Source organism: Thalassophryne amazonica, chromosome 17 (assembly GCF_902500255.1).
Source record: "Thalassophryne amazonica chromosome 17, fThaAma1.1, whole genome shotgun sequence".
Taxonomy (NCBI): Eukaryota; Metazoa; Chordata; class Actinopteri; order Batrachoidiformes; family Batrachoididae; genus Thalassophryne; species Thalassophryne amazonica.
In genome coordinates, this window is record NC_047119.1 from 75,645,493 (window position 1) to 75,665,571 (window position 20,079).

Below are 20,079 nucleotides of genomic sequence, written 5' to 3' on the forward strand. Positions count from 1 at the left end.
GTACAGACACACTGAGGCCGGACGTGATGACCTCTTACAGACACACTGAAGCCGGACGTGATGACCTCGTACAGACACACTTAAGCCAGACGTGATGACCTCGTACAGACACACTGAGGCCGGACGTGATGACCTCTTACAGACACACTGAAGCCGGACGTGATGACCTCGTACAGACACGCTGAAGCCGGACGTGATGACCTCGTACAGACACACTGAGGCCGGATGTGATGACCTCTTACAGACACACTGAAGCCGGACGTGATGACCTCGTACAGACACACTGAGGCCGGACGTGATGACCTCATACAGACACACTGAGGCCGGACGTGATGACCTCATACAGACACACTGAGGCCGGACGTGATGACCTCGTACAGACACACTGAGGCCGGATGTGATGACCTCTTACAGACACACTGAAGCCGGACGTGATGACCTCTTACAGACACACTGAAGCCGGACGTGATGACCTCGTACAGACACACTGAGGCCGGACGTGATGACCTCATACAGACACACTGAGGCCGGACGTGATGACCTCGTACAGACATGCTGAAGCTGGACATGATGATTGCAGCTATCTGCACTGCTTCATTCCTCTTGCTGCTCCCCATGTGTGATAATGTAGCACAGAGATTTATAGTCCAGGTTTCCAGCAGCATCGATGTTGGATGACTGGAACATCTGCTTCACCTGAAAGTGGACAGCAGACAGTTTCTGGTACAGGCAAACCGGGCAGCCACCCAGGGCAGCGTTTTATCATAACACGTGGGGGGGATGAGCATTTTTTTAACACTTTAATTTCCTATTTACACATTTAACTGAACATACATAACATACCAACAGCAACAACAACAACAAAAAATACAAATGTAAATATCAACCCCCCCCTGGGGCCACAAAACTGGCAGTCTTTTTACAACTGGGTGTGTTTGTTTTTAAGTACAACAGTATTATTTCACATAAATTCTGGGAAATAGAGCAGTTGCCTCTAAATGATCAGAGTACTTATTGTAAGGGGGAAAGTTCAATGTCGTCCATAAAAGAACTCCAGGTCACAGAAAAGTCCTTCCTTCTTTTGCTCATCTTGTATCTGAGCTTTTCCAGAGGCAGAAAGGAAAACACCTCCTTCAACCACTGTAGAGACGATGGGGGTTTCTTTGCCTTCCAGTTAAAGAGAATCAGTCTATGGGCGAGTAATGAAGCAAACGACAAAGCATTCGCCTGTTAAGTTTGTGACCTCACAATTCAGTGGGGCTATGCCGAAAATGGCTGTGTGGAAATCAGGAGCTCTGGTCTTTTTACTCATATGAGAGAATACCTCACAAATATTGCCCCAGTAACTGTTTAGAGAGGGTCAGGCCCAAAACATGTGTCCCACTGAAGCTGGGCTGTTACCGCACCTCAGACAGCCAGAGTTTGTGGTGAGAAAAATTCTGGCAAGTTTGTCCTTTGAGTAGTGGAGACGATGGAGCACCTTAAACTGAATTAATCTGTGGTGTACACATAATGAAGAGGTGTGTCCTAGATAGTTTTCTCCCAGGATCCCTGATTTAAACCCCTTATCAAAGTGTATATCGCCAAAACCCGTTTCTTCTCAAAGGGCTCGAGCTCCAAGATGCTGTCTAATTGGCTTTTAGGTGGTAAGGAAACGAGGTGAACACATTCTTATTGAAACTCCACACTTGGAGATTTCTAAAGAAATGAGTGTTGCATAAATTATGGTCTTTCCTGAGTGTCTCAAATGAGGAGAATGTGTCATTTGTAAACAAGTCACTGAAAAATGTCGGGGTGAGCATTTTTTTTAAATATATGTGCTGTGCTGCAAAACAGTTTTTTGTTTGTTTGTTTATTTGGTTTTCTATTAGAATTGTCAAATTGGCGCCCCCTGCAGCTTGCTGAGAAGGTGCACAGAAGCGGTGAGAAGAGAAAAGAGGAGGGGCATGTGGGGGTAGAGTGCCTTGATTGGAGAGTTGCATCAACTCAGAACATGGCGCCATTTTGGTTCCAACTGCGCTGAACTACTGAATGAACCTTTTTTAATCATTCAACCACATACAGAAACACATCCAGATACAGGTGCTATCAAAATACATATAAAAATAGTTAAGATAATCAAATTTACATAAATTTACTATTTATGATGATTTATTTAATTAATTTAAAGTCTGATTTATGCAGCTGCAGTTCTGTAACTCTGTGTCATACAGTGATGTGCGCTACAGTTTTAAAGTTCTCCGTCTCTGGATTTTGCTTTATTCTGGATTAATCTGACCCTCAACAAGCTTTTCTTTCTACAATCATCACCTCCAAATCAAAGGGAAGATGGACATTTTCCTCTTTTACTGACTTTGTGCTGTAAATGATGCATATCTTCATAGAGGCCACGCAGTCCAACAAGCCTGCCAAAACGAAGGCATATATCCTCCTCAATCTCACAGAGGCCATTGAACAGGAGCGTTCATTTGTTTACGCAGCAGAAGTACGAGCGCCAGGTGACGACGGAGCTGTCCTCAGTCCGGCTGAGTCCCGAGAGGACCCAGAGTGCTGGAAATGGACGTTCCGTGAAATATGCAACCCTCAGTACAATCAAACCGTGGAGAGACACAAATTCCACCCACGAAACCAGAAGCAAGGTGAGACAATCTTTCATCAGTGACTTGAAGATTAAGGCAAATAATTATCATTTTGGAGACCTGATAGATGAACTGGTTTGTGACAGGATAGTGTGTATAAGAAAGGCTCTGCTACGAGACAGTGACTTAACCTTAGCTAAAGCTGCGTCAACCTGCCAAATATATGAGACGACTGAGGAGAACACCAAGGCCCAGCCAAACATCAGACCACTGCCACTACTGTTTATGCAGTACAACCAGGCTCCTATAACAAGACAATACACCGACCCCAAGCAAGTAAACAAAATGCCAAGACTATTGTGAGTTGCAGCACTTGTGGAAGCAGCCATGTGGCACAGAGAAATAAATGTCCTGCATTTGACCAGCAGTGCCACAACTGCAACAAATGGAATCATTACAGGAAATGCTGCAAATGGTCAAGCTCGTGAACTGAACAGACGTGTAAAGAGAAACCAAGACAGGCAACCAGTGCAGCAGTTAGAGGTAGAAGAGTCAGAATACAGTACAGCTGGTGACACTTTCTATGTGGACGGTGTGGAGTTAATTGATGTGTGTGTGGACACTGTCAATCCTCAGGTGGAGGAACGGGATGAAGGATTTGTTACATTGCTGGTACACAACAAACCAGTTGAGATGAAAGTAGACACAGGAGCAAAATGCAATGTAATATCAAAAGACACTTTTGAACAACTGTCAAAGTGGCAAACAGTGAAATTCAGCAAAACCACCAGCGTAGTGGCCTACGGAGGCAGCAGAATACAGACTGCTGGGTTAGTCACACTGCCTTGTTGTCTAGATGGACAGCAACACATGCTTTCCTTCTTTCTAGTGGAGCGTGATGTGGGACTGCTGCTGGGATTTTGTGCAGGTGTGCACCTGGGATTTGTCACATTGAGCCCACACGTTCACCCAATCAGCACAGAAACCAATGTTGACTTCACCAAAAACATTTTTGACCAGTATAAAGACGTGTTCAGTAACAAGCTTGGAGAACTCCCGATCACGTGTTCCATGACTCTACATCCGGCTGCACAACCTGTCGTCCACCCAGCACACAGCATCCCCTTGGCGATACAAACACGAGTCAAAGTGGAGCTTGACAGTGTGACACACAAAGGTGTCATAACCACGGTGTCCGAGCCTACAGAGTGGGTTTGGAGAGCACAGAGCAGCTGTTTGCAGGATATCCGTGTGCCATCATAGTCGATGACATAATCATTGGGGGACGTGATGCTGCAGAGCATGACGACCGGGCACGAGAGATAGGACTCAGACTAAACCCTCTCAAGTGCAGGTTTTGCCTCAACCAGGTCTGCTACGTGGATCATGTGCTCACAAAAGAGGGGCTGAAGGCAGATCCCGCAAAGACAGAAGCGATCACCAAAATGCTGGTCCCTGAGGACGTCCCTGCCATGCAGTGATTCCTCTGTATGGTGAACTATCTCGGGACATTTATCCCAAAACTCAGTGAGCTAGTAGCACCTCTGAGACAGCTCACACACACAGATACCGCATGGAGTTAGCTTTCACAGCAACAGCAAGCATTTGACCACCTCAAATCATGCTTATCCTGCCCTCCTGTTCTATCCTACTATGATGTGAGAAACGCAGTCACACTGACCTGTGATGCATCATGCTACGGCCTCGGAGCTGCATGCCTACAGGATGACAAGCCGGTAGCGTGTGCATCTAGAATGCTCACAGACACAGCAATCCGTTATGCTCAGACTAAGAAGAAGCTGCTGGCGGTAGTGTTTCCATGCACCAAGTTCAGAGACTATATCTATGGGAAAGCAATGGTCGTTGAAGCTGATCACCATCCTCTCATCACAGTCTTAAAGAAGCCGATCCACACTGCTCCCGCGTGCTTGCAAAGAATGCTGCTGCAGTTACACACCTACGACATCACACTGGTCTACAAGAAGGATAAGCACATGTACCTAGCCGGCACCCTGTCACGGTCCCCAGACATGAGTGCTTCCCAAGCATCAGTTACGAAGGACACATTTGAAGTAATGTCTGTCAGCTACATTTCAACTGCCAGGCTAGATGAGCTACGGGCCCACACAGCACAAGACCAAGTCTTACAGACCCTCAGCACAGTCAGTCATCAGGGTTGACCTGACAAAGAGTGCCAGCTTCCTCTTCCTATCCGTCCTTTCTTCCACTATAGAAATGAGCTGGCAGTGGAGGATGGCATTGTTATTAACGGTCACAGAGCTGTCATTCTCCACTCCCTGCAGTGGGAATACATCGATATCCTGCACAGAGGTCACCCAGGCTTGGAGTCAACCAAGTGCAGGGCAAGGATGACAGTCTTTTGGCCAACAATGAACAGAGACATCATAGAGAAGTTGCTGTCATGCTCAGTCTGCAATAGCACTTGAGCACACCAGCAGAAAGAACCCCTACAGCCACACCCTGTTCCAGTTTTGCCATGGTCCACAGTTGCTACCGATGTGTTTGAGTGGCATGGACAACAATATATGGTGGTGGTAAACTCATACTCAGAGTGGTTTGAAATTGACCTCCTTCATAATGCATCTTCGGCAGCTGTGATCACAAAGCTCAAGCGACACTTTTCTGTTCATGGATCACCTCACACTCTTATCACTGACAATGCAAGATACTACACAAGCCAGTACTTCAAGGAGTTTGCTGAGCAGTGGGACTTTGTTCACGTCACCAGCAGCCCAGAGTGCCCACAATCAAACGGACTGGCTGAGTGGGCAGTCAGCAGTGCCAAACAACTGATGGAGCAGTCTAATCTAGACAGGACTGACATGTTCCTCAACCTGCTGAATGTCAGGAACATCCCCCATGACAAAGCACTGGGCTCACCTGCAGAGCATCTGATGTTGCGACAGACACGTTCACCTTTTCCTGTTAGCAACAGACAACTAGCACCAGCTCCAAAGAACACAAAGCAGGTCACAGCCCAGCTCCAAAAGAAACGGCTCATCCAAAAGCAGTACTACGATGCCTCAAGTCACTCGCTACAGCCACTGGCAGAAGGACAGGTCATCCGGATGCAGACAACCAAGGGACACGACCACTTGGGCATTGTGAAGGAAGTGTGCAAAGAACCACACTCCATCATCCAATCTGAAGGGGGTATCTACAGGAGAAAGTCACATCCTTCCATTTCCTGAGCCGCCACCACAGGTCGACAATGCAGACTGAGCCCGATGTTTCCCTTCCACACCGCAGCCGCTGCAGGCACCGCTACCATCTCAGGTGAGTCTTCAGCACTCTACCAGCATGCAAGCAGATACCCGCAGTGCTCTCCCGCCAAGGTAACACACACTAACACACCATGCGTGACACAGGCAGGTCGAATTTGCAATCCAAACCCAAAGTATAGACAATGAACACTGGTACTGACAGTCCACAGACTCTAAGGGTCTGTTATGTGTAAATGTTGTGTTCATGTTGGAAAACAAGGAGAGGGGGAGACTTTGTTGCATTATGTTTTAAAGGTTCCGTTCTCGGAAAAAAAGAGTTTTGCACTCCATCGCTCTCTAATTAAAATATTGATGTACTTGAGCTGTTTGATTTTTGTTTTCATCTTATTCATACAGGAAGTAATCAGCCTATAATAATATACGTACATTTGTGTTCAGGTTGTTATTAAAACTCCTGCTGGCTGCAGAAATGCCTCCAGTTAATAAAGCAGCCATGCTGGGCATCATTTGTATGTTAATGTGCAAACATGTGTTTGGTTCCCCATAGAACCACCAACTAAAAGGGGATGATGGAGCACATTCTGGAGTTCAGTATGAACCTTATCAGACACCATAACCAGACTGAATGCACATGCACAGTGGCTTCCCGCTCAGTGTCAGGCTCTAGCTGGCGGGTTTTCTCGTACAGGTACTGTGGTTTGCTGTAGGTGTTCAATAAAAGCCACAAGTGGATTTAAGTGCGGACCAGTCGCTTATTGTTCACACACACACACTGACAGTGAGTTTTACTGGACATGAGACTGAACAATAAATTTACATCTCAATGCTTTGATGATGAAGTCGTTTCCATCCCACATGCTGACTTTATTTTCCCAAATGTTTCTTCTGTTCGAATCTGAAGGGAATCTGTACATCTTGAAGCCTTTGTTGTGTTTATTTGTGCCTCCAAATGCACAACAACCCGACATTTTCAGTGAATGAATAAATAAAAAAGCCGGATTTACATGACAAGATGGCAAGATGGATTACAGTCAAGACGGCACCATGAGTCACGTATTTTTTTTTTACTTGTCATGTCGCCACTCTTTCTAATAAAGAGTCAGTCTAATAAAGTCTCAATCTAATAAAGGCCCAATAAAGACTCAATCTAATAAAGGCTCAATCTAATAGACTCAATCCAATAAAGACTCAATCTAGTAAAGACTCAATCTAATAAAGACTCAATCCAATAAAGACTCAATCTAATAAAGACTCAATCCAATAAAGACTCAATCTAGTAAAGACTCAATCTAATAAAGACTCAATCTAATAAAGGCTCAATCTAATAAAGACTCAATCTAATAAAGGCTCAATAAAGACTCAATCTAACAAAGGCTCAATAAAGACCCAATCTAATAAGGACTCAGTCTAATAAAGGCTCAATAAAGACTCAGTCTAATAAAGGCTCAATAAAGACTCAATCTAATAAAGACTCAATCCAATAATGGCTCAATAAAGACTCAATCTAATAAAGGCTCAATCTAATAAAGGCTCAATCTAATGAAGGCTCAATCTAATAAAATCTCAATCTAGTAAAGACTCAATCTAATAAAGACTCAATCTAATAAAGGCTCAATAAAGACTCAATCCAATGAAGACTCAATCTAATAAAGACTCAATCTAATAAAGGCTCAATAAAGACTCAATCCAATGAAGACTCAATCTAATAAAGTCTCAATCTAAAAAAGACTCAATCCAATAAAACTCAATCTAATAAAGACTCAATCCAATAAAGACTCAATCTAATAAAGACTCAATCCAATAAAGACTCAATCTAACAAAGGCTCAATAAAGACCCAATCTAATAAGGACTCAGTCTAATAAAGGCTCAATAAAGACTCAATCTAATAAAGGCTCAATAAAGACTCAATCTAATAAAGATTCAATCTAATAAAGACTCAATCTAACAAAGGCTCAATAAAGACCCAATCTAATAAAGACTCAATCTAATAAAGGCTCAATCTAATAAAGGCTCAATCTAATGAAGGCTCAATCTAATAAAATCTCAATCTAATAAAGACTCAATCTAATAAAGGCTCAATAAAGACTCAATCCAATGAAGACTCAATCTAATAACGACTCAATCTAATAAAGGCTCAATAAAGACTCAATCCAATGAAGACTCAATCTAATAAAGACTCAATCTAATAAAGACTCAATCTAATAAAAACTCAATCTAACAAAGGCTCAATAAAGACTCAATCTAATAAAGACTCAGTCTAATAAAGGCTCAATAAAGACTCAATCTAATAAAGACTCAATCCAGTAAAGACTAAATCTAATAAAGTCTCAATCTAAAAAAGACTCAATCCAATAAAACTCAATCTAATAAAGACTCAATCCAATAAAAACTCAATCTAGTAAAGACTCAATCTAATAAAGACTCAATCCAATAAAGACTCAATCTAATAAAGACTCAATCCAATATAGACTCAATCTAATAAAGACTCAATCTAATAAAGACTCAATCCAATAAAGACTCAATCTAACAAAGGCTCAATAAAGACCCAATCTAATAAAGACTCAGTCTAATAAAGGCTCAATAAAGACTCAATCTAATAAAGGCTCAATAAAGACTCAATCTAATAAAGATTCAATCTAATAAAGACTCAATCTAACAAAGGCTCAATAAAGACCCAATCTAATAAAGACTCAGTCTAATAAAGGCTAAATAAAGACTCAATCTAATAATGGCTCAATAAAGACTCAATCTAATAAAGGCTCAATCTAATAAAGACTCAGTCTAATAAAGGCTCAATAAAGACTCAATCTAATAAAGACCCAATCCAATAAAAACTCAATCTAATAAAGGCTCAGTCTAATGAAGGCTCAATCTAATAAAATCTCAATCTAGTAAAGACTCAATCTAATAAAGGCTCAATAAAGTCTCAATCCAATGAAGACTCAATCTAATAAAGACTCAATCTAACAAAGGCTCAATAAAGACTCAATCTAATAAAGGCTCAATCTAATAAAGGCTCATTAAAGACTCAATCTGATAAAGACTCAGTCTAATAAAAACTCAATCTAATAAAGACTCAATCCAATAAAGACTCAATCTAATAAAGACTCAATCCAATAAAGACTCAATCCAGTAAAGACTCAATCTAATATAGACTCAATCCAATAAAGACTCAATATAATGAAGACTCAACCCAATAAAGACTCAATCCAGTAAAGACTCAATCTAATAAAGACTCAATCTAATAAAGACTCAATCTAATAAAGGCTCAATCTTATAAAGACTCAATCCAATAAAGACTCAATCTAATAAAGGCTCAATAAAGACTCAATCTAATAAAGACTCAATCTAATAAAGGCTCAATAAAGACTCAGTCTAATAAAGACTCAATCCAATAAAGATTCAATCTAATAATAAAGGCTCAGTCTAATAAAGGCTCAATCTAATAAAGACTCAATCCAATAAAGACTCAATCTAGTGTGTGTGTGTAAGTATGTGTGTACGCGCATGTGTGTTTCAGTTTATTGCCTCTGAAAACTCATTAAATTTAGTTTTTAAAGAAAAACCAAGGTGTATTTTTAAAAGCCCCTCATATTTGCTGCAAGGTGAATAAATTACATGTTTGATTTCAACGTTTATGGAGACGAAAATCTTAGACGCGTAGTCGGGGGAGCATTTTCATTGATATGAAAGGCTAAACATTTTTATGTAACAGCTGAGTGGATCCTTGTCATTTGATTGGTGGCTTGTATGTCACGTGACATGGATATTCATACCATTTGCTGTTGTGTTTCATTGACTGTTCAATAGTTCTTTTTTAACATGCAATTTTGGTGCTATATGAAATGTGCTATTGCACGCCCCGACCACCGTGCACACTCACACTATAGGGGGCGTTGTTTAGCTAAACATGGCTGAGTTTGTTTTGCTGGCGGATGATGATTTGAAGGAGCTAAATGACGCTGCTAATTCTGGTAACACAAAAAACAAATCCACCACGCCGTCTGGAGGCACTAAGAGCTGTTAGGATGAAGAGGATGAAGTTAGGATGAAAAGCTGGACATATTTTTGACGTGATTTTTCACTAGAGTGAGGAAAGCAGACGACAGTCTGTACATGAAGTCAGTGCACGGCATCATGGACTACTGACAATTCTGGACTCCTGTTTAAAGTTCCTGTTAGACTGTTACACACCAGGGACGAACACCAAAATGTAAGTCCCTTTTAAGTTAATAAAATATCAAATGACAAAGATCTATTTTCAGCATTATACTAAACAAATAATGTTTTTACATTCTTTCAATGGAATGAATATTTAATTCTGTAAAAGCTGGAACGTACCATCCAATGAGGCCTTGTTGAACGGTACGTTCCAGCTTTCACTGAATTAAATATTCATTCCATTCAACTCACAAACATTCATTATTTGTATAATATGAATGAGTGACATGCACCAAATGGTCTTCGTCACCATGTCTACAACACCACCGCGACAGCTCAGTAGCAAGTTAGCAGCTAAAGCTAGCATGGCAATACCGCAAATGAACAGCTCAGCACATGCACAGAAACGTGTGACAGCATGCTGGAGCAAAATCCCACCACTGACACCAACGTCACCGAGCCGACGAGGGTTCGTCGGTGGCATGTTGAGTATGAAAACACAGGACAACCAAAGGCCAATCGGCTGCAGAAAACCGGCTGGCTGTTTTACTGTGTGCTCCAGCTCTAACCACACACACGCGGGGGCGACACATCGCCTCAGGCCTCCCATTCTACGGCAATCCAAACATGCCAAAATTAAACCTCATACAGCCTAATGATAAATAAAAGCAAAGCATCAGAAAGTCTGTTACATTACCACAGAAAAAAATTGAAAAAAAAATTGGGCAGCCATCGGCCCGTTTATTGAACGACCCACCGGGAAAACTCCCGGTGCTCTTAATGGCCGATCCACCCCTTGGTGGTATAACTCTGACATTTGTTAGCCTTCTAGCTAAACCTACTTCAGCATAATTTTGATTGTTGTTTTCCCATTTGAATGATGAGTCAGATATTTATGTATTTATTTTAAGTTCTGATAACTTGTACTGTTTGGTGCAGAACTGCCTCATTGTCTTTTGGCTGTGTTGGAGGTGGGAGGAGATTGTGCCCCTTATTCTTAGAATAAAACTGGCTCTGTGCTAAAACATTTTTGGAGTGAGGGTGGGTGGCGCTTGGAGGGGGTCTCGCCCGGGGAGTAATTCAGTGTAGAACCGCCGGTGGTGGACAGAATTCTGTCAGTGAGGAAGACTGTGAGGAAAGCCAGGGTGTGAGTGAGTCTTTACCTCCTCTGATGTAAACTTGTCTGCTTGAGTCATCAGGAGTTTCTGTAATCTGAAGAAATGGTTTGGTGTTAAATCCCAGGTGGAACCGTGAAGACGTGTGCTGGGACTGAACTTACTGGTCTCTGTGGATGGAGCCTGTAGCATCAGGATCAAACATTCTGAAAGCATTTAAGATGGCATCTTCTGGATCTGTGCCTGAACACACACACACACACACACACACACACACACACACACACACACACACACACACACACACACACACACACACACACACACACACACACACACACACACACACACACACGAGTCATTAGACAGTGAGTCCGGACTTGGGTGAGGACTGTCCTGAGAGGGTCTCACCATGGAGTTTCTCTCCAAACAGGTTGAGGAACATGGTGAAGTTGATGGGACCAGTGGCTTCTCTGAGCATATCTTCGAGCTCGCTGTCCTTCACACTGAGTTTCCCTGAGAACACAGCAGCCAAACGTTAATGGACAGCAGGGTACCGACTGGCGCCGTCGAGCACCATCCTCACAGACACCAACCCAAAGATGCATAGGTGTCTTTTAGGTCTTCCTTATCAATGAATCCATCACGGTTCTGGTCAATAAGGGTGAATGCCTGCCAAGGAGAAGAACAGGTTTAGACAAACTAGAAGGTCTTTGAATGTCATCAGGTAGATCAGGTTTCACCTCTTTGAACTCTTGGATCTGGGTTTGTTCAAACATGGAGAACACATTAGACGAAGCCCTCTGAGCCCGTTTGGCTCCACCTTCCTTCTTTTTAGTCTTTCTGCTCGCCTGTTACAAGAACAGAGTGTGGAGAAGCAGCAGCATGATTCTTCAAGCAGCCAAAGTCTGGTGGATACGTACCATCTCTTCAGTCGGGGCCAAGCTGACGCTCCAGTGGCTGTGTCTGAAGCAGCAGAGATCTTAAATAGAGCAGCTGTCCACACTTGAATGGAGATCCATCCTCAGGGACTCCAAACTGTCTCCATACATGGAGGAGATGTCCAACAGAACCGAGTTCTCAGGGGACCCAACAACTGGTCCAAACCTTTTACAGAACACTTACTATTTACAGAGTCACACTCTGGAGACACTGAAGCTCCGTTTACATCACAACTCTGATCTCAGATCAGCTGCTTTCAAATCTTTGATCCCAATAGGTTCCTCTCAAACCGACACAACCAAATAAGTCCAAACAGCACAAGGTAAGAACTGCAGTTTATTCCAGGAATCCATTAATGTGATGACCGCAAACAAGACTTACAGTGCCCTCCAAAAGGATTTCACACATATTCTAATTTGTTTATGTCATTTCATATACAATAGTGTTCAGAATAATAGTAGTGCTATGTGACTAAAAAGATTAATCCAGGTTTTCTTATTGTTACATGGGAAACAAGGTACCAGTAGATTCTCACAAATCCAACAAGATCAAGCATTCATGATATGCACACTCTTAAGGCTATGAAATTGGGCAATTAGTAAAAAAAAAAAAAGTAGAAAAGGGGGTGTTTACAATAATAGTAGCATCTGCTGTTGACGCTACAAACTCAAAACTGTTATGTTCAAACTGCTTTTTTAGCAATCCCGTGAATCACTAAACTAGTATTTAGTTGTATAACCACAGTTTTTCATGATTTCTTCACATCTGCGAGGCATTAATTTTGTTGGTTTGGAGCCAAGATTTTGCTGGTTTACTAGTGTGCTTGGGGTCATTGTCTTGTTGAAACACCCATTTCAAGGGCATGTCCTCTTCAGCATAAGGCAACATGACCTGTTCAAGTATTTTGACATATCCAAACTGATCCATGATACCTGGTATGCGATATATAGACCCAACACCATAGTAGGAGAAACATGCCCATATCATGATGCTTGCACCACCATGCTTCACTGTCTTCACTGTGAACTGTGGCTTGAATTCAGAGTTTGGGGGTCGTCTCACAAACTATCTGCGGCCCTTGGACCCAAAAAGAACAGTTTTACTCTTTGGGGTTTGTCCCACAAACTGTCTGCGGCCCTTGGACGCAAAAAGAACAGTTTTACTCTCATCAGTCCACAAAATATTCCTCCATTTCTCTTTAGGCCAGTTGATGTGTTCTTTGGCAAATTGTAACCTCTTCTGCACGTCTCTTATTTAACAGAGGGACTTTGTGGGGGATTCTTGCAAATAAATTAGCTTCACACAGGCATCTTCTAACTGTCACAGCACTTACAGGTAACTCCAGACTGTCTTTGATCATCCTGGAGCTGATCAATGGGTGAGCCTTTGCCATTCTGGTTATTCTTCTATCCATTTTAATGGTTGTTTTCTGTTTTCTTCCACGCGTCTCTGGTTTTTTGTCCATTTTAAAGCATTGGAGATCATTGTAGATGAACAGCCTATCATTTTTTGCACCTGTGTATAAGTTTTCCCCTCTCCAATCAACTTTTTAATCAAACTACGCTGTTCTTCTGAACAATGTCTTGAACGTCCCATTTTCCTCAGGCTTTCAAAGAGAAAAGCATGTTCAACAGGTGCTGGCTTCATCCTTAAATAGGGGACACCTGATTCACACCTGTTTGTTCCACAAAATTGACGAACTCACTGACTGAATGCCACACTACTATTATTATTGTGAACACCCCCTTTTCTACTTTTTTTTACTAATAGCCCAATTTCATAGTCTTAAGAGTGTGAATATCATGAATGCTTGGTCTTGTTGGATTTGTGAGAATCTACTGAATCTACTGGTACCTTGTTTCCCATGTAACAATAAGAAATATACTCAAAACCTGGATTCATCTTTTTAGTCACATAGCACTACTGTTATTCTGAACACAATCAATCAATCAATCAATTTTTTTATATAGCGCCAAATCACAACAAACAGTTGCCCCAAGGCGCTCCACACTGCAAGGCAAGGCCACACAACAACCATGCAAAACCCCAACGGTCAAAACGACCCCCTGTGAGCAAGCACTTGGCTACAGTGGGAAGGAAAAACTCCCTTTTAACAGGAAGAAACCTCCAGCAGAACCAGGCTCAGGGAGGGGCAGTCTTCTGCTGGGACTGGTTGGGGCTGAGGGAGAGAACCAGGAAAAAGACATGCTGTGGAGGGGAGCAGAGATCGATCACTAATGATTAAATGCAGAGTGGTGCATACAGAGCAAAAAGAGAAAGAAACAGTGCATCATGGGAACCCCCCAGCAGTCTACGTCTATAGCAGCATAACTAAGGGATGGTTCAGGGTCACCTGATCCAGCCCTAACTATAAGCTTTAGCAAAAAGGAAAGTTTTAAGCCTAATCTTAAAAGTAGAGAGGGTGTCTGTCTCCCTGATCTGAATTGGGAGCTGGTTCCACAGGAGAGGAGCCTGAAAGCTGAAGGCTCTGCCTCCCATTCTACTCTTACAAACCCTAGGAACTACAAGTAAGCCTGCAGTCTGAGAGCGAAGCGCTCTATTGGGGTGTACACTACTGTACAAAAAAAAAAAAAATCTAAAATTATCTTCCTTAAACTCAAACTCAAACCAAATCTCTACAACTTGATATAAATTAATTAAAATTAGAAGCACTCGGAGAGCGCAAACCTCCACCAAGGCCATAGGGTCACTGATTTCAGATGGAATACCCTTCGGCAAAGAGACTTATTCCACGTTGTTTCACACATCTACCGTCATGTTTCAGATTCAGTGGTTAAACCCTCTGGGGTCCGAGGGCATTTTTTGGACAGTTCACTCGACTGGCATTCTGAGCCGCTCTGTGTGTGTCCTCACTAAAAACAGCTGAAGACCTGCGATGCATTAACAACAAATACTAATGCTTTTTTCATTAAATCTCTGAGTAGCTCTGTGTGTGTCCTCGCAAAAAACAGCTGATCCACGGCACACGAAAGCTTTTTTCTTTCTTTAAACCTCTGAGCTGCTTTGTGTGTCCTTGCTAAAAACAGCTGAAGACATATTAACAAGAAATACTGATGCTTTTTTTCATTAAAACTCTGAGCCGCTCTCTTTGCGTCCTCGCTAAAAACAGCTGCAAGACCCGCGATGTATTAACACCAAATACTAATGCTTCTTTTCTTTAAAATTCTGAGCTGCTCTGTGTCCTCACTAAAAATAGCTGAAGACCTGCAACACATTAATAACAAATACTAACATTTTTTTCTTTAAAATTCTCAGCCGCTCTGTGTGTCCTCACTAAAAACAGCTGACGATCCGTGACGCATTAACATCAAATACTAACGCTTTTTTTGTCTTTCAAACTCTGATCCCCTCTGTATGTGTCCTGGCTAAAAACAGCTGAAGAACCACGACGCTTTAACAACAAATACTAACCCCTTTTTTTTTCTTTAAAATTCTGAGCCGCTCTGTTTGCATCCTCACTAAAAACAGCTGAAGAACCACGACGCATTAACAACAAATACTAACCCCTTTTTTCTTTAAAATTCTGAGCCGCTCTGTTTGCGTCCTCACTAAAAACAGCTGAAGACCCACGACGCATTAACAACAAATACTAACCCTTGTTTTTCTTTCAAATTCTGAGCCGCTCTGTTTGCGTCCTCACTAAAAACAGCTGAAGACCCACGATGCATTAACAACAAATACTAATCCTTTTTTTTCTTTAAAATTCTGAGCCGCTCTGTTTGCATCCTCACTAAAAATAGCTGAAGACCCGCGATGCATTAACAACAAATACTAACCTTTTTTTTCTTTAAAATTCTGAGCCGCTCTGTTTGCGTCCTCACTAAAAACAGCTGAAGACCCACGACGCATTAACAACAAATACTAACCCTTGTTTTTCTTTAAAATTCTCAGCCACTCTGTGTGTCCTCACTAAAAATAGCTGAAGACCCACGATGCATTAACAACAAATACTAACCTTTTTTTTCTTTAAAATTCTGAGCCGCTCTGTTTGCGTCCTCACTAAAAACAGCTGAAGACCCACGACGCATTAACAACAAATACTAACCCTTGTTTTTCTTTAAAATTCTGAGCCGCTCTGTTTGCGTCCTCACTAAAAACAGCTGAAGACCCACGACGCATTAACAACAAATACTAACCCTTGTTTTTCTTTAAAATTCTGAGCCGCTCTGTTTGCGTCCTCACTAAAAACAGCTGAAGACCCACGACGCATTAACAACAAATACTAACCCTTGTTTTTCTTTAAAATTCTCAGCCACTCTGTGTGTCCTCACTAAAAACAGCTGAAGACCCACGATGCATTAACAACAAATACTAACCTTTTTTTCTTTAAAATTCTGAGCCGCTCTGTTTGCATCCTCACTAAAAACAACTGAAGACCCACGACGCATTAACAACAAATACTAACCCTTGTTTTTCTTTAAAATTCTGAGCCGCTCTGTTTGCGTCCTCACTAAAAACAGCTGAAGACCCACGATGCATTAAGAACAAATACTAATCCTTTTTTTTTCTTTACAATTCTGAGCCGCTCTGTTTGCATCCTCACTAAAAATAGCTGAAGACCCGCGATGCATTAACAACAAATACTCTTTTTTTTCTTTAAAATTCTGAGCCGCTCTGTTTGCGTCCTCTCTAAAAACAGCTGAAGACCCACGACGCATTAACAACAAATACTAACCCTTGTTTTTCTTTAAAATTCTCAGCCACTCTGTGTGTCCTCACTAAAAATAGCTGAAGACCCACGATGCATTAACAACAAATACTAACCTTTTTTTTCTTTAAAATTCTGAGCCGCTCTGTTTGCATCCTCACTAGAAACAACTGAAGACCCACGATGCATTAACAACAAATACTAATCCTTTTTTTTCTTTAAAATTCTGAGCCGCTCTGTTTGCATCCTCACTAAAAATAGCTGAAGACCCGCGACACATTAACAACAAATACTAGCGCTTTTTAAAAAAATTCTGAGCCACTCTGTGTGTCTTCACTAAAAACAGTTGAAGACCCGCGACACATTAATAACAAATACTAACGCTTTCTTTTTCTTTAAAACTCTAACCCACTCTGTGTGTGTTCTTGCTAAAAACAGCTGATCCATGACACATTAACAGCAGATACTAACGCTTTTGTCTTTAAAACTCTGAGCCGCTCTGTTTGCGTCCTCGCTAAAAACAGCTGAAGAACCACGACGCATTAACAACAAATACTAACCCCTTTTTTCTTTAAAATTCTGAGCCTCTCTGTTTGCATCCTCACTAAAAATAGCTGAAGACCCGCGATGCATTAACAACAAATACTAACCTTTTTTTTCTTTAAAATTCTGAGCCGCTCTGTTTGCGTCCTCACTAAAAACAGCTGAAGACCCACGACGCATTAACAACAAATACTAACCCTTGTTTTTCTTTAAAATTCTCAGCCACTCTGTGTGTCCTCACTAAAAATAGCTGAAGACCCACGATGCATTAACAACAAATACTAACCTTTTTTTTCTTTAAAATTCTGAGCCGCTCTGTTTGCATCCTCACTAGAAACAACTGAAGACCCACGATGCATTAACAACAAATACTAATCCTTTTTTTTTCTTTAAAATTCTGAGCCGCTCTGTTTGCATCCTCACTAAAAATAGCTGAAGACCCGCAATGCATTAACAACAAATACTAACCTTTTTTTTCTTTAAAATTCTGAGCCGCTCTGTTTGCGTCCTCACTAAAAACAGCTGAAGACCCACGACGCATTAACAACAAATACTAACCCTTGTTTTTCTTTAAAATTCTGAGCCGCTCTGTTTGCGTCCTCACTAAAAACAGCTGAAGACCCACGACGCATTAACAACAAATACTAACCCTTGTTTTTCTTTAAAATTCTGAGCCGCTCTGTTTGCGTCCTCACTAAAAACAGCTGAAGACCCACGACGCATTAACAACAAATACTAACCCTTGTTTTTCGTTAAAATTCTCAGCCACTCTGTGTCCTCACTAAAAACAGCTGAAGACCCACGATGCATTAACAACAAATACTAACCTTTTTGTTCTTTAAAATTCTGAGCCGCTCTGTTTGCATCCTCACTAAAAACAACTGAAGACCCACGACGCATTAACAACAAATACTAACCCTTGTTTTTCTTTAAAATTCTGAGCCGCTCTGTTTGCGTCCTCACTAAAAACAGCTGAAGACCCACGATGCATTAACAACAAATACTAATCCTTTTTTTTTCTTTAAAATTCTGAGCCGCTCTGTTTGCATCCTCACTAAAAATAGCTGAAGACCCGCGATGCATTAACAACAAATACTAACCTTTTTTTCTTTAAAATTCTGAGCCGCTCTGTTTGCGTCCTCACTAAAAACAGCTGAAGACCCACGACGCATTAACAACAAATACTAACCCTTGTTTTTCTTTAAAATTCTGAGCCGCTCTGTTTGCGTCCTCACTAAAAACAGCTGAAGACCCACGACGCATTAACAACAAATACTAACCCTTGTTTTTCTTTAAAATTCTCAGCCACTCTGTGTGTCCTCACTAAAAATAGCTGAAGACCCACGATGCATTAACAACAAATACTAACCTTTTTTTTCTTTAAAATTCTGAGCCGCTCTGTTTGCATCCTCACTAGAAACAACTGAAGACCCACGATGCATTAACAACAAATACTAATCCTTTTTTTTTCTTTAAAATTCTGAGCCGCTCTGTTTGCATCCTCACTAAAAATAGCTGAAGACCCGCGATGCATTAACAACAAATACTAACCTTTTTTTTCTTTAAAATTCTGAGCCACTCTGTTTGCGTCCTCACTAAAAACAGCTGAAGACCCACGACGCATTAACAACAAATACTAACCCTTGTTTTTCTTTAAAATTCTGAGCCGCTCTGTTTGCGTCCTCACTAAAAACAGCTGAAGACCCACGGCGCATTAACAACAAATACTAACCCTTGTTTTTCTTTAAAATTCTGAGCCGCTCTGTTTGCGTCCTCCCTAAAAACAGCTGAAGACCCACGATGCATTAACAACAAATACTAATCCTTTTTTTTTTTTCTTTAAAATTCTGAGCCGCTCTGTTTGCATCCTCACTAAAAATAGCTGAAGACCCGCGATGCATTAACAACAAATACTAACCTTTTTTTTCTTTAAAATTCTGAGCCGCTCTGTTTGCGTCCTCACTAAAAACAGCTGAAGACCCACGACGCATTAACAACAAATACTAACCCTTGTTTTTCTTTAAAATTCTCAGCCACTCTGTGTGTCCTCACTAAAAATAGCTGAAGACCCACGATGCATTAACAACAAATACTAGTCTTTTTTTTCTTTAAAATTCTGAGCCGCTCTGTTTGCATCCTCACTAGAAACAACTGAAGACCCACGATGCATTAACAACAAATACTAATCCTTTTTTTTCTTTAAAATTCTGAGCCGCTCTGTTTGCATCCTCACTAAAAATAGCTGAAGACCCGCGATGCATTAACAAAAAATACTAACCTTTTTTTTCTTTAAAATTCTGAGCCACTCTGTTTGCGTCCTCACTAAAAACAGCTGAAGACCCACGACGCATTAACAACAAATACTAACCCTTGTTTTTCTTTAAAATTCTGAGCCGCTCTGTTTGCGTCCTCACTAAAAACAGCTGAAGACCCACGACGCATTAACAACAAATACTAACCCTTGTTTTTCTTTAAAATTCTGAGCCGCTCTGTTTGCGTCCTCACTAAAAACAGCTGAAGACCCACGACGCATTAACAACAAATACTAACCCTTGTTTTTCTTTAAAATTCTCAGCCACTCTGTGTCCTCACTAAAAACAGCTGAAGACCCACGATGCATTAACAACAAATACTAACCTTTTTTTTCTTTAAAATTCTGAGCCGCTCTGTTTGCATCCTCACTAAAAACAACTGAAGACCCACGACGCATTAACAACAAATACTAACCCTTGTTTTTCTTTAAAATTCTGAGCCGCTCTGTTTGCGTCCTCACTAAAAACAGCTGAAGACCCACGATGCATTAACAACAAATACTAATCCTTTT

The 20,079-nt window shown here is 41.3% G+C and overlaps 1 protein-coding gene across 1 annotated transcript; it reads right to left on the reverse strand.

Moving 5' to 3' along the window:
- Window positions 1-493: 493 nt before the first annotated feature.
- On the reverse strand, window positions 494-12,311 carry LOC117529861 (myosin light chain 5-like). Its single transcript, XM_034192739.1, has 7 exons — window positions 12,025-12,311; window positions 11,845-11,952; window positions 11,698-11,773; window positions 11,513-11,617; window positions 11,266-11,344; window positions 11,150-11,198; window positions 494-696 (listed from the first exon to the last, which is right to left on the reverse strand). The coding sequence occupies exons 1-7, from the start codon at window positions 12,025-12,027 to the stop codon at window positions 595-597; spliced, it is 522 nt and encodes a 173-aa protein (XP_034048630.1). The 5' UTR covers window positions 12,028-12,311; the 3' UTR covers window positions 494-594.
- Window positions 12,312-20,079: the final 7,768 nt, after the last annotated feature.

What these genes read in the sequence shown, in the direction of transcription:
- LOC117529861 (XM_034192739.1), bottom strand. An exon ending in AGACACCTATGCATCTTTGG is followed by an intron (nt 11,618 to 11,697) that starts GTTGGTGTCTGT and finishes CTGTGTTCTCAG; the next exon opens with GGAAACTCAGTGTGAAGGAC. An exon ending in GTTTGGAGAGAAACTCCATG is followed by an intron (nt 11,345 to 11,512) that starts GTGAGACCCTCT and finishes GTGTGTGTTCAG; the next exon opens with GCACAGATCCAGAAGATGCC.